This window comes from Misgurnus anguillicaudatus, chromosome 21 (genome assembly GCF_027580225.2).
Source record: "Misgurnus anguillicaudatus chromosome 21, ASM2758022v2, whole genome shotgun sequence".
In the NCBI taxonomy this organism is placed as follows: Eukaryota; Metazoa; Chordata; class Actinopteri; order Cypriniformes; family Cobitidae; genus Misgurnus; species Misgurnus anguillicaudatus.
This window is the reverse complement of record NC_073357.2, coordinates 62,143,447-62,159,470: the sequence shown is the minus strand read 5'-3', so window position 1 is coordinate 62,159,470 and position 16,024 is coordinate 62,143,447. Positions and strand designations below refer to the sequence as shown.

General features: G+C 33.3%; 2 protein-coding genes across 2 annotated transcripts; both read right to left on the bottom strand.

The window, feature by feature from the left end:
* Positions 1–402: 402 nt before the first annotated feature.
* LOC141352836 (mucin-2-like) lies at positions 403–3,517 on the bottom strand. Its single transcript, XM_073858850.1, has 4 exons — positions 3,416–3,517; positions 3,049–3,265; positions 2,525–2,653; positions 403–524 (listed from the first exon to the last, which is right to left on the bottom strand). Exons 1-4 carry the CDS (start codon positions 3,512–3,514, stop codon positions 403–405), a joined length of 567 nt encoding a protein of 188 aa, XP_073714951.1. The 5' UTR covers positions 3,515–3,517.
* Positions 3,518–4,217: 700 nt separating this feature from the next.
* LOC141352835 (mucin-2-like) lies at positions 4,218–5,057 on the bottom strand. The gene is made up of 3 exons (XM_073858849.1): positions 4,635–5,057; positions 4,445–4,559; positions 4,218–4,361 (listed from the first exon to the last, which is right to left on the bottom strand). Exons 1-3 carry the CDS (start codon positions 4,904–4,906, stop codon positions 4,218–4,220), a joined length of 531 nt encoding a protein of 176 aa, XP_073714950.1. The 5' UTR covers positions 4,907–5,057.
* Positions 5,058–16,024: the final 10,967 nt, after the last annotated feature.

The following is a 16,024-nucleotide window of genomic DNA, read 5'->3' as shown; positions in this document are numbered from 1 at the left end:
CCTCAATTTTAATATTTATTTATTACATATTTGTTACATTAGCTTGGCTTCTTTTGTGTATGTTAACGTGTTAAACAATGATAAAACATCAACAAGTAAAATACAATAAAATCAACAACAAAACAAAAAGGTTTTAAGTAGACTATATCAAAAAAGTAGCCTTCCAGAATGTTTTATCCATTGTGGTAGCCCTCGCTCACATAAAGGTTGGAGACCCCTGCTGTAAACACTACGACTACTGAACATGATTATCAGTTTACTACTTGAGCATCTCGACCTGACCAACATCGGCTCAAGCTATGAAAATACAACCGCACCATTCATGATTTAACTGTGATGTCTTCACTTTTGGGAACCAGTAAATAAATTCAGAGAGTGATAGTGAAAGGATGAAAAACATGTTCACCATTCTTTACAGTTGCTTTTGTATGTCTGTCCAGGTTGGTATATTTTTCCATTGTGTACGCAGGGACACTGATGTTTGGCGATACAACCTTTATCAGTGATGTCATCAAACACATAACCTATAACACATCATATAACAGACACATTTCATTAATGTGTGCATAATCATTTCCTTAATAATCATGCGCTTGCATTTCAAGTCTTTATATGGTAAGCCACACCTCTCTTAAGATGTATTTGAAGTTTTGAAAAGTTACAAAAATATACCTTATATACATCATTATTATGTGCCCCAGTAACGTTGTACCATATTTTTTGATTAATTACTTATATTCTTAAAACTATAAACTTTTGAAAACTTCAGCTAGATTTTTTAAAAAGTTTAAACCTTTAAAACCTTTGGAAAAAAATTAAGGGGTGGTTTCCTGTGGCCGGTTGCATAAACATAGCCGTGACTTTAAGACTGCGTCTTAAGAATGATTCTGACTAAATAGCAATTAGTTAGGGCTAATCAGTCTTATTATTTGGATTTAATTAGACTGATCTACCTTTCTATGTAACATACTTAAAAGAGTTATGATCAGTCTTGAAGAAAAAATTCATGACTAACTTTTAAGACTAGTCTTAAAGTACATTAAAGTTTTATGCAACCGGCCACCGGACAGGGATTAGCTTAAGCCAGGACTTGGCCTTAGTTTAATCAGAGGCGGACACTACATAACAAGTATTTTTACTTTCTACATCAGTCGTTCTCAAACTGGGGTCCGGGGCCCCCAGGGGGGCCGCGAGATGGTGCCAGGGGGGCCCCAGTTTTATGACATTTTATAAAATACATTCATTTATCATGAATTCTGTGTAAATAAACCTAAAAAAAATAAAGCTACTTACCAACAGCTCTAATTTGTATAACTTTATTTTTTGTTTAATTAAAATGTTACATTTTAGAACATTTTTTGTCATAAATTTTCTTTGGGGGGCCGCGAAGTAATGCACCTTACACAAGGGGGGCCGCACGTGGAAAAAGTTTGAGAACCACTGTTCTACATAAAAGTAAATTTTTAAGTATTTGTATTTTATCAGTGTTTTCTTTGGAAAACATACATTCCAAAGCATATTATCATAATTTTTACTCTACTATATTTCATAATTTCAAGTTTTTAGTTTATATTTAATATTTCAGTACATTAAACATATAGTAATTTTTTACGTTTACTTAAGTAAAAAGTACTATCGTACTTTTACTCAAGAAAAGTAAAAGTACAAAATTTTATGTAATTAGCTCTTAAATCAATTGTAATATGCAATATAAAAGGAATACGTAAGGAATAATTGACAACGGGCCATTGAATTATAAGAAAATAATGCACACCCAAGGTGGTTATGCATTATTTTCAAATAAAGTCAATTATTCCTTTTATACCACGGTTACCACAAACATTGCTCTGTTGCCTAATTTTAAGACATTTGAGAAGTTAGGTGTGCGGTTATCAGAAATAATGCATACCCACGAAACATTTCTCAGCCAATCAGAATTCAGCATTCAACAGACCCGTGGTATAAACAGTATGATTTAATGCTTTAGAATGTACTGAAATTTTTTTTATAAAGTTAAGTAAATTTTTTCCCAAGACAAACACTCTGATAAAGCATAGATGCTTGGAAAATGTAACTAAAATACTTAAGTAGTGTCCACCTCTGAGTTAATTATGAAACTAATTATGAACTAGTTTTACATTACTGGCATGCATTTTGAGGCAAAACAAAGGGAACTTGTGTATTTTAAGATATGTCAGTGCAAGTTGCTTTCAGTGTGGACAGCAGCTTACATTTTGTTAGTCTAGAAATAGTCTAATCCCGGGAAACCGCCCCTAAAAGTTTAAAATTATAAAACATTGGATAATCTTTTTTTTATTAAGTTTAAAACTATAAACTGGAACAAGGAAAATATATTTTTTGTTTTTTTATTACTAAAGTTGTGTAATAAAATAGTAACAATTACAAAAATTTTAATATATCTGACCATTACTAATTATTTTATTCTCATGCATACAAAAAAAGAAATGTAAAAGCTGTACATTTATAACATTTGACATTTGGAGATTTGAATTTGATCATGTACCTTCAGGGCAGAAACAGCCATCGATACAATGTTCCTCACAAATAAGACCTCGGTCAGGGTTTGAACAAGTGTTGACACAAGGATTCCCACATTCCTGGTACACCATATTGTGATATGGACATGATTTACCTAAACAAATAAACATGATATAAACAAGGCATCTTAACATCTCAAGTTTACTTTTCCACAGCATTACATCTCCAAGCTCTACAGTGCTAGAAATTATACATTATGTTTCATTATTAAAACATACAGTACTACAGTACTATTATCAAACACAAAACTACCTGTTGTACTTAAAACCTGTCATGTTCATTAATACATTACATTTTTAAATAGTATTCTTCATGTAAATGGCGATTTTGGCCTCTCTCACTTTTGACTTTCACGACTGAATTAAACGATTCAAATCATAAAGCAATAATATGATGAAAGAAACACTCGGTTTATTCTACAAAAAAAAATGAAAATATATTTATGAGGTTTATAACATCTGCTTTCATTCAGAAGTTTGACAGATTTACCACAGAATTGTTCAGTCCTCCACGTGTCGGGCTTTCCACCGGCGTGAACACACTGTCGTGAATATTCAGAGATGATACTGCAGATACAGAATGATTCACTGCTGTTTGTACACTGACACATATCTGATTCACAGGCCTTGATAAAAGAGTCGAGAGCTACGAGATCCGTACAGCCGATGAAAGACGGACCAGAGAGTAACTGCTCACATACTGATGTCTAGAAACAAAGTAAACATTTATTATCTCCTATTATTTCTGACGTCTGAGTTGCTTTAAATAAAAGCATTTTCCAGACGAATAAAACTGTAAAATTGTAATCCACATTTTCTGAGTTTATCAAACAGTGATGATCCAAACACATTCTCACCGGGTTCTCACAGGACTCATCTGTTGAAGGGATTTTGTCTGTACAGATTTCTGTTGGGCCATCCATTTTTGCCGAGTGTGCGTAGTCATCTAGAGACATCTTAACACCTTAGTAAAGATAGATTTAACGTTAAAAGAAAATATTTTTATTCACATCTATTAGCATTACTGCTCCCAAATCATTTTACACTAATACATTTGTACAAACTGTAATATAATTAGGGCTGTCAAAAGATGAATCGCGATTAATCGTATACAAAATAAAAGCATAATATATTAGTATGTATTTACAATATATTTATTCATTTAGGCTTTTTATATATTTTATATTATATATAAATAAAATATATTTTTTTCTTAAATGTATACGTGCAAACACAAACTTTTATTTTGTGTGTGATTAATTGTGATTAATCTTTTGTAGTGCTGCGAAAAGATTAATCGCGATTAATAGTATTCAAAATAAAATATATTTTTTGCATAATATGTGTGTGTGTACTGAGTGTAATTATAATGTTTATTTAACCACACACACATACATAAAGTCATTTCAGATTTTTCATTTATATATACTTTTTAAAAATGTATATAGAATATATAAAAATATAAATAAATATATATACACACTGTATAAAAATGTAAATGTTTCTTAAATACATACATGAATGTGTGTGTATTTATATATACATAATAATTACACACAGCACACATATATTATGCAAAAAAAAAAAAATACTTTCATTTTGAATGCGATTAATTGTGATTAATCTTTTGACAGCACCAATCTTTTGATAGCCCTAAACTTAATAAAGGTTCATATTTTGAGTGAGCGATCCATATAAATGATCTATCATACCGTTATCCATGAACTCATTGTACATCTGGATGCCATTAAAGTCTCCACATAAACCACAGGTCTTATGTTGGTATTTCTTGTCCAATTCCACCTAGAGAGAAATATAAAGAAAGTGCAATTAAAGCGTTTTATTTTTTCTTGTGTTGATGATGCACAGATTGATCCTTTACCCACCATAAAAGAGTCGTGTCCATTCCACATGGCCACCAGTCCGAACTTAGCTGTGATTTTGATGTAGGTGAAACTTTTATCGATCAGTACTCCTGACTGACTGAAGGGTAAAGTGACCCTAACAGAAAACACACATTACTGTAAATCCTGTCTTTAAAAACATTGCTGTAACTTTGATTGACAGGAGACTTACAGCTGTCCATCTACACTAATGGAGCTGTTAGTGAAATCCACCACGGTGCCGTCCAACATCATGGTAATGCTAGTGATGGTTGGTTGATGTTGTACCACATGTCGGCGTATCTGAATGTTAAAGTCCTCGTAGGTGCTTCCACACATTGCAGTGAGGATATAATTACACGTGGATGGCAGCTGGAAAAAGTCTCCATCGAAAGTCTTGAAGTGAAAGTTACCCCATGTGCTACAGACCTGTTCATTATGAGCGGGGATCACTGTCATGGACATGAGATTCAGAAACAAAATGAGAGGTTATGAAAATAAATTAGCTGTTTATATTTCAGTTCCATTGACAACTACATTTACATTTAAAGCGATGTATCTAATGTTGGTTGATGTGCTTAAAGGGATAGTTGACCCAAAAATACAAATTCTGTCATCATTTACTCACCCTTTTGTTTCAATAAACCCGTATGAGTTTCTTTATTCTGCTGAATACAAAATAAGATATTTTGAAAATGATGGTAAGCACACAGTTGGGCGGTACCCATTGACTTCCATAGTAGGAATAACAAATACTATGGAAGTAAATGGGTATTGTCAACTGTGTGCTTACAATCATTTATCAAAATATCTTATTTTGTGTTAAAGAGAATAAAGAAACTCATACCGGCTTTGAAAAACAAAGAATCGACTATCTCTTTAATATGTTTTGAATGACTCTAAATACATTTATAATGACTCTGTTCGTTAAATTCAAAAAGTCATGACAAGATGAAAAGTCTGAATTTTGATCTTTATAATAAAAAAACAACACTGTAAAAGTTCGCCTAAGTACGCCTAAAAAGTTACACTTTTTCAACTTACATTTTCTCACTTTAAATGAAAATTTTAAGTTGAAAATGTTTAAAATATTTTAAATGTTACCAATTAAAGCAAGCAATTGTAATTTTTAGTTGTTACCAATTGAAGTAAGTTTTTTAAGTATTAAGGTAGAGCAGTTTTCATTTTTTACAGTGTACTCTAAATGCATGTATTTAATACATTTTTATATTTCTATATTATTGTCAAATGTAAATTTGAGAACGTTTTAAAGAGCATAATGTGGGCTTTAATCGACAAAGAGTTCATTTCAAATATTCACCTACTGAGCAAAAAAATCTGGATTTTTTTTCTTTTAAAATCAAAATCTTTAAATGTAAAAATTAAGTTTAATTTTGTATTTCCATGCGGCCTCAAATTTACATCTAAGCTGATTTAATTTTTAATCACAGAAGTGAAAGTGGTGAAGAAACACAGTTTAGTTATACTACATTAGTTATTCTTTTGTAACTGTTATTGTTCTCATTTGATGAATAATATTGACTGTGGTCTCACGTAAGGGTGACCTTTAATGACAAATGTAAAACTAAGATTATATAACAATGACTTGTTGAACACATAGCTGAAGAAAATCCTAATGTCATTCTGGGATTGGTCAATTTTGAATAATATCCGAGGCTTATGGCGTCACAATAGAAGAAGTTAAACAGGAAGAGCAAGGCAGGAAATTTTATAAGATCTCATTCTAATCAAACAATTGAGTTCACATAAAACACTATAGACCTAAAAATCTTTATAATTGATAATAATAATAATGATATAATAGGGATTTGAGTTACCTGTTTGCGTGACGCTCGTTCCAATATGCAAGAAAATCCACTGTATAAACCATAACACTATTAAGGAGAATTTCTCCATGCTTGTCCTGTGGATTGATGGTTCGTCCACAGGCGTTTGAGAACACAGTTTACCTAAGCTTTATGTTTTATACCTCCTTCTATTGTGTGAAGGCCCAGGAGGGGTTGAGCTTGGCTTTGTTCCACAATTATACTCGCTTTTATTACCAAAATACTTAGTCTAATTTACGCAATTACATTTGATCAAAAATTCTCAAAATTTTCACTGTTAAAGCAAATATTTTATTAATATGAAAACTGAATATATATATATATATATATATATATATATATATATATATATATGCTTGTTTCATCAGCTGTGTGTATTACCAATTCAGTTCAAATTGGGCAAAAATAATTTTGTGTGTTTATGTAAGAATATTATAATTTCTATTATTTTTAAGTGCCAATATTAAGGCTATCAAAGTGTGTGTACCTGGTTACAAGTGAAACAGAGAAAGGCATGTTTAATAAAAATAGAGCTTACATAATATATTAATATATATAATATAAATAAATAAGGATTTTTTTTTAAACCAGGAAGGTCCCATTGAGATCTCGTCTACCAGGGAGTACAAATTTATATGAATTTGTACACTCTCATTCATACGTTTTTGTACAATTTCCATTCGGCCATATTACGTTGGTTTAGGGGCGGGATTAGGGGTGGGGTTTTGGGTTGCATTTCATTAACGCTTTTATGTCATTATCAGACATTTAAGTACAATTCACTTCATACAAATTCATACAAAATAACCACCTCATAAATACATAAGATTTCCCATGATGGTTGGATTTGTAGATGTAGATTTGAAGATGTAGACTATCTTTAATTTTGAAGATATATTATATACAAAAAAAATTATAAAATTAAGTGCATTAAAATAAATCAACAGAGACAGAATCCTTCAGTGATGCATTGGACACTATTCAGTATGAAAAAAGTGCCATAGATAAAAAGCAGCCAATCAACTGAACACAAATGTCTGAATTTGTGTAGTTATAACCAAACTGACATATATCTAAAATATTCAGAAATTTAAAAGCAGATAAATGTACTAAGGCAAGTAAGCTTGGCAGGTGCAGACCAATTAAACTATAGAGTTAGATAGTTAGATATAAATTATAAATTAATTTCTATGGTTGTAAGGCAGCATTTATGTTCTTTAAACAATCTGGTTAAGGTTTGTTCTAATCACATAATCCTACAATACAACTTTAATATCAAACATAGTTGAGATTTGACCTTGATCACACCTGTCAACAGACATTAAAAACACACTTGAGAAGATTAATGACAAAGTTCAGAGCTACAGAAAAAAACTATACAGATAATATGTGTGTACAAATGGGAAAAATTTTATTTGTATAATAAACAACAAGCAGAACAACGTTAAGATTGCACAAACTTTATAAAGCCACATTAAAAATATACACCACATACAAACTGCCAAACAAAGAAATTATGTACTCATAATATATAATAATGTATATAATAATGTATAATAATGTACAGTAAAGAAACATCAGAGCTGTAGTCATCATGAGCAGGTCACATAATGTTTAAAATATAATGTCATATATGGTTTCAACATCATATGCAGACGTTTGACATTCATCAAACTCAAAGGCCCTGTCCCAAAACACTCATGGTCTTTCTACAAGTCCGCACTTTTGTGACGTAACGCATTTACTGTCAGGAAGAAGTCTGAAACCTAAAATGACGAATGGCTCACCCTACGGTTTTGAGGACTTGCACTGTAAGTCCACAAGACCACAAGTCCGCGTGAATTTGAGACACTGACTGCATCACACAGTAAAAGTAAAACAGATTCAGAAATGAAGAGAAAGATCTCAACTGCTGGTTTAACCAAATGCTTCAAACCTCATCAGCCATGGCTTCATCCTACAGCAAGGCAATATCCAAAACATACTGCTGAAACTGAAATCTTACACATTCTTGACCGCAAAGTCACCTGATTGAAATACATGGAGCAAGATTTAAAATAAATAAACAGCTACTAAAACAAGCCAGCAGGACCTGAAGATATGACACCTTATAGACCATAAGCAAAACTGGTCCAGAAACACTTCCTGTTTCAGTTTCTGACTGTTTTTTTTTTTTAATTTCACATATATCATCATCTTTAAGATGTTTGTTTAACTTTTTGATTCAGTTCTATATGTTCTGTTGGTTGTAATCTAGTGTTAAAAAACTGAAACAGGAAGTGCTTCTGGACCAGTGTTGTTTACATCTTTTGAAATGGTCTAGAGGAGAACCACCAGAGACTATCATCTGACTTTCACTTAGACTGTAACCAAGACTTTTACATCAATAATTTCCACATCAAACATCATAAACAATAAAAGCAATAAAGGGGTTTTTTTGGACTAAGGAGACATTTTTTAGTTCTGAAACTTACAGGATGCTTTAAGTCAATAAGTCCCAGACTGGATGGCTGGTTTTAGTTAGTCTTCCAGGCTGGTTTTAGTTGGTTAACCTGGTGTAGAAGGATGGATTTAGAGGGACTTTGGTCACCTTTTTAGCTGGTTAAGCTGGTCTTAGCTGGGAGACTCACCAGCTTGACCGTTCTAGAAGACCAGCTAAAAAGTGGCGAAACCCCTATAAAACCAGCCTACACCAGCTAAAACTAGTCTAGTTGTAGGTATGCTGTCAGAACATTAAATAAAATTTGAAAAAACATGTCTGAAACACTTCTTCACCCACATTAGAGAAATTAGTTTTAAGAGATTCAAATTATAATTGTATGAAATTGTTGAAGCCCAAATAAATTATATTATTATTTTAAATAGAATAGACTGGATGCATAAAAGGAATGTTATGACTGATAGATAGTGAAGTTTACCCATATAATAAAAGAAAAGGGCTTTTCAACACGCGTAACCCCTCGGATATCTCCGTTCTACAATGCTTTTATCCCTAGGTTAAGGACCATTTCACTTTTGTAATTTAGAAACAGGGTTATCCCTAAAATTAACCTATAGGGGTATGAAACCCTGCTTGAGACAAGCAGTTATTTAAAACGACCGCACGTTATTCAGTTTGACATGACTTTTATTGAATCATGACTGTTGACACCACAAATATGCAAATGAAAACGTTAACATAGGGTTTGGGAATGCACAGTGTGAAACATCAGATTATTAATACTCAGGGTTATCTCTTAACGACTGGTTAAGTATTAACAGTGGGTGTACAGTATTTACATACAACCAAATATTCCATTTGAAATCACATTGAAAAGCCTTCATGTAAACACTTTAATCAATAAGTCTTTTAATTAGAATACAATCACAACTGCAGGACATCTGTATGCAGTATTAAAAATCAACTTTTTTGTTGATCTTCTCTTACTTTGCTAAAAACTTTAAGTATATTGCTTATACTTGTACAATCGTTTGTTAAATAAATAAATGAATAAATGTCATGATGATGCATTTTATATGTAATGCGCTTTTCTCCAACCCAAAGCGCTACACATTATAATAATAATTTTTATAAAAAAGTATATTATAAAAAATAGTTAAAACAATTAAAACAGAAAAAATCAAACAGGAATATAAATAAATACAACAGTACATAATATACATACTTCAAAGACAATAAGCATTTTTAAAAAGATGGGTCTTTAAAGACCTCTTAAAGCAGTCCAGAGTTGGGGAAATTTTAATTACAAGAGGAAGTTTATTCCCCAACCGTGGGGCGGTACGCGGTAGCTGTAAAGGAGTGACCACCCAATCAACTTTAATTTGAATGTGGGCAGAAGAGTCAGACAAGCGGAGAGAACGAGTTGGAATGTATGGAGCAACAAGATCACAGAGGTATTCCAGTGCTATCCCATGAATGGCTTTATATTTTAAAATCAAGATGGTGGTACTGGAAGCTAATGAAGTATAAAGAACAGGGGAAATATGCTACTGAATAGTTGTGTGTGTTAATACACGTGCAGCCCGAGTTTTGTATATACTGTAACTTCTTAATAGATTTATCAGGGAGACCAGAGTATAGTGCATTACAGTTATCAAGTCTCAACGTGATAAATGCATGGATAAGCTTTTCCGCATCTGGCAGAACTCTGGCAATATTTTTGAAAAATGGAAGAAAGCAGATTTTGAAACCATTTTGATGTGGGCATCAAAAGACAAATGTGAATCAAAAATAACACCTAAATTTCGCTGGGGCTGCTGGAGTTAGTGAACAGATTCTGACAGGTATATTTAAGCAAAGCTGTCGGCATACCAACAAGTAGAAGTTCTGTTTTTGATTCATTAAGTTTAAGATAGTTGGCATGCATCCATAACTTTATTTCTTCCAGACATGCGCTCAGAGCTGAGATTATAAGCTTAGGAACCGGGAGTGGTCTCACATAAATATGTGTGTTGTCTACTGTAGCCTACGTAATAATGAAACCCCAGACCATATTTTCTAATAATGTCAATTAGTGGGAGCATATAAATGCAGAAAAAAGTCGGCCCAAGTACTGACCCCTGCGGGACACCCTGCTGAACTAATGTGGCCTTGGATTTATTTTTCCCCATGCAAACATACTGAAAAAGATTTGCTAAATAGGACTCAAACCATTTGAACACAACACCAGAGATGCCTAACAACACACGCAGGCTGTCTAGAAGGATGATATGACCTATAGTGTCAAAAGCTTGTCAAAACAACTTGTTCCGGAACCTTTGCCACAAAGGGCAGGTTCGCAACAGGCCTGTAGTTAGCAAAATTTTGAAAATCACAACCTGTTTTTTTAAACAGGTGTGATGGCGGCCACCATAAGGGGCGGAGACACCTGACCAGAGGCTAGGGAATTGTTATGGAAGGGCAGACCTGTGGTAAACAATTTTTTAGGACCTCAGTAGGCAAGGGGTCAAACATGTGGATGAACTCATATTCATGATCAGTTTAAAAACATTGTCTACATTGACAGTAACAAAGTTCGAATTTTTTTTTTAGTAAGACCCACTAGTCAGCAAAGGAGAGTCAGAGGAGATGGAGCTATAAATACTCTGAAGTTTCTCTGTAAAATATTTTTTACAATTATTGCACATCTCATCAGAAGGACAGACAGTTTTCTTTGGAGATTTAGGAAGACAATTGTCATAAAAACGTCCTAGGATTAGCAGCACCTTGATTGATAACATGAGAATAAAATGCCTCTCTGCTAGTCTTCAAAACAAGATTATAGTGCAGCTGATGTTGTTCAAACATTAGTTTATGAATGGTGAGGACTGATTTTTTATACAGCCTCTCAATCTTCCTTCCCTCAGTGTTAACTGCACACAGATCATTTGTACTGTATACCAGGGAGCATGGCCGTAGCTACCATTGAGGACACCGAGGTCATGTCCTCGGTAGTTTTTTCTTGAAGTTTCGTTTCATTTTGATGTGAAAATAGCCGACGAGACAATCCTTGCATCTACGGACCATCACGTGCAGTGATGGAAATAACGGCGTTATATATAAACGTCGTTTCCTTACAGCGTTACTGACATTTAAAAGCTGCGCATTAGTATAATTAATCTCACTGAAGCGAGTAAACTCTCATCATTAGACAGGCAATGTTTTTCTCTTGCGTGTGTTGAGGGGTGGGAAACACATAACTGATTGGCCTGTGTATGTTAAAGGGGGTGGAACAACCACATAATCAATGATGATTGGCTGAATTTCCATCGTTAGCCAACCAGAAGCAGGATTAGCTCATACACATAGGGGCGGCAGTGGCTCAGTGGTTCATGTAGGTTGTCTACAAATCGGAAGGTTGGTGGTTCAATCCCCGGCTCCACCGGACCAAGTGTCGAGGTGTCCTTGAGCAAGACACCTAACCCCAGCTGCTCCTGACGAGCTGGATGGCGCCTTGCATGGCTGACACCGCCGTTGGTGTATGAATGGGTGAATGTGAGGTAAACTTGTAAAGCGCTTTGGATGGCCATAGGTCTGTTAAAAGTGCTATATTAATGCAGTCCATTTACCATTTCCATTTACCATACACTATATACATGCACAGTCCGAGCAGTGTCGTGTTGATGACTTTGTCGCTAGATTAAGCAACTTAAAAAAAGCGAAAAAGGACAAATCTAGCGATCTTTTCTGTCGTGGTTGGAGACGGACGCGAGAGCATGTATCATTCTCTACACTCAACGAGCAGCAGGTGCTGCTAGACAATCACAAGCAGCCCGGTCCTCACGTGCAGTCCGCCCGAGTCCCTCACACCCGCAACGACAGAGCGATGGAAGTACAACAAGCTCAAAGGTAGCGGTCGCAAACACAAATAAGCACTGCTTTTATACAAGAATAGTATGCAAGAAAGGCAAGAATGTTTGTGTAACATGCAACGTAAGAAAGAGTCTGTCCACGTCTGTAATTCTAATCTAATAAAGCAAATGAAAATGAAAAGGCTGTAACAAACTTAACTATCATTTGGAAAGCCAGCAAAAGATCAGCAGAGAAGAAGGGAAGATGAGAAAGTTAAAGGTTATGCAGCAAATAGCCTACAATATGGGATGCAATACGGCTATCAATGAGATTAAAACCTACACTACTGCTCAAAAGTTTAAGGTCACTTAACTAAAATGTTAACTATGGTCTTAAAATCATTAAATCTGAAGGCTTATGGTTAAATGCTTGAAATTACTTTTGTAGACAAGATATAGCTGTTCCAAACAGATTAATTTTTGTTATTAGAAACCAAAAAAATATATTTTTTGAAATAGATGACTTACACTGAATATTGAAGAAAAAACAGCCACTAAGAGCCCGTATTATATATAAACTCCTTCTATACTCTTAAAAATTCATCCTAAATTGAAAATTTAAGAAGCTTCTTGAAAAAATGACACAGTTTTGCAGTTTCTTTCTAGGCAAAGGGTGACTTGCACTTCAGATGATGAAATGTAACCATTGATTTATTTTGGATGCTTTTAGTCACCAACAAAATTCTCACAGACACAGTTACATTTGTGCTATGTCGTAGTTTGGACATGTTTATTATTATTATTCTGTAATATGGAAAAAATGTAAATAATAAAAAAAATGTCCTCGGTATTTGAAAAATCCTGGCTACGGCCTTGCCAGGGAGATGACTTGGAAAATGAGACAACTCGTTCTTTCACTGGTCATATAGAAATATATTCATATGAAACATATAAAGTCTGTAACTTTTAGATTTTGCCTTGATTTCAAGTTTATAGTTGAGAATAGTTTCTAGTATAGTTTTAGTTTCTTACATCTCATTTATTAAGAAACCATTTAGCTTTATTTGTGTGACATTGTGTCTCAAACATCTCTGACATTCTGGCACTCAATGTTAATAAAATTATTATGCATAATTAGAAAATATTATAGCAAAGTTTCTCTTTTCACTCATTGGCAAGTACGGCTGCATTATATTACTATGATATTAATTAATAAGAAAAATAAATAATACAAATGTATTTAAATTATAATATATCATTTTATTTATAATTTAAATTCATTTTTAATATGCAAATTACATTAATATAACCAACATACATGTTTTTATATTCTGGAAAAAAACATCACTTTTTCTGTATCACCAGTCTCTCTTCTATTTGCATCAACTACATATTAACTTAAATCATTCAGTTATTGGAAACCATTACAATGTGCATATTTGCGATTTTTCGATACATCTTGATCTTGGATCCTGGGCTCCAACATCTGTTTGTTCATTAATGACAGATCTCTACAGCAAACCTTTCATTACTGACAGTGTAGCATGTTTTATTTCTTGAACTCTTTGTGAAAAGTTTAAAGTTACTGCTCATCTTCTGTATTTAGATGTTTAAAGATATAAAACAAAACAAATCAAAAACATTCAGACCGACTAAACATCCATCTATTCTCTGAACTTGTTTATCTTCTTCAGGGTTACAGGACAGTCGTGTGTCTTTCTCAGAATCTTGGACTAAACACATAAACCTCAATAATACTCAAAACATGAAAAACTATCTTATGCACTGAAAGTAAGTTACAACAAATAACGAATAAAGTCTTGTAAAACTATAAAACAATATATATCTTTTCAGTGCTTATTACACAAATGTATTATGACAGTGGAGCTCAAGAATGTCCTGAAGAGAGACATCAGTCAATCTGTCAGTATAACATGCATGTCTACTTTGATTTACTGAATGCATTATATAGATATGAACAAACATGTGGTATTATACAGATAAGACAGCTCTGGGAAAATGAATCAATCATTTCTGTTCTTCTTCATCTTCTTTTCTTTTTTGTAAATCCTGCACTTAAACTCTTCATTGAGTAACAGTCGGGTCATTTGACTGAATCTGGGCCATTTGCATGTTGTAACTCATCTAAATTTAAGTTCACTTTTTTCTTTTTAACACACTCTCTAGTAACACACATATTTTGCTTTTCAAAATGAGTATTTGTCATCCTCAGGTAACTATTTTTAACATGGTTTCTTAATTAAGGATGGAGTGTTTTGGTAACAGGACTGAAAGTAACAGGACTGAGTTTTTAGCATAAATTGAGCAAATACATGAAATGTAGCTGCATTAAATATCTGCTAATAGCAGGAAGACATTTAACAATTGTTTTACTGTAAAATTTCTTTAACATCAAAGAAAATTAAATAGGTAACAGGACTGAACATTAAGATATTCCTAGATCTTTAGAGGGGGGACGCGATGGGTAGCAGGACTGAGTGAAATCCTGGGGACATGACTAAAATGTGCATTTTATTTTCAATGGTAAAAAATATTCAAACCAAAGATGGGATGTGGACCCACACAAAAATGCAAAAAAAAGATTTTTTGCTCTATTTTTAAATGTAAAGTATAGAGATAGAGAACAGGGATAGATAAAAAATGCTGTTTTCAGTGTTTTTATGAATGTTTTAAATTTTTAAGTTAAACTTTGGTGTTAGATCAACATGCAGGACACTTTGCTTAATAATAAAATGTATTTTAGACGTAGTTTTCTTGCATAATCATGATGAAACTGATGGCGATCTTGATCTACAGTCATCTGCTTTATACTCCTCACATGTGATCTGTGTTTATTTCTCTTTTAAGATCAATCTACATCCATCAATGCTGATTCAGAATCACTAAGAGAAGCGTTTGGTTCAGGAACAGCTTCTGATTCTTCTAACCAAATAAGGCAAGTGACTAAGTGTAGGATGTCCTGTAATTGGTCTGGATAATGTGGGCGTTAACAAGAAGCTGTTTTCGAATTTGATTGGCTGCAGAATGTGTAGTGAAAACACAGATGTGTGGATGTGTGTGCATGTGTACCTTGTCAACGTGAAACATGACAAATGATATAATTTAATACAGGCAAAGAGCTTTATTAGTATTGTACCAGAGCCAATGACCTCTATTATCATTACTGTTTCTGTCTGATTTCCTTATTGTGTTTTAAAGTGTTGTGTTTCAGTCATGTTTTTATTAAGACAAAACTGAATGTCATAACATGTTGCTTCTATTTACAATAAAAAAATACAACATTATCAATGAATTTTCAGTAAAGATAAAAAATAAAATATTGAAAACATTGGGTCAAAATGTGTATTTAGTTAATATTTATTTATTTATTGTATGTCTATTGCCTGCCATAGAGAATAATAAGACTTAAACATTTTTGACTCAAACTTCCCCAGTCCACAGATCT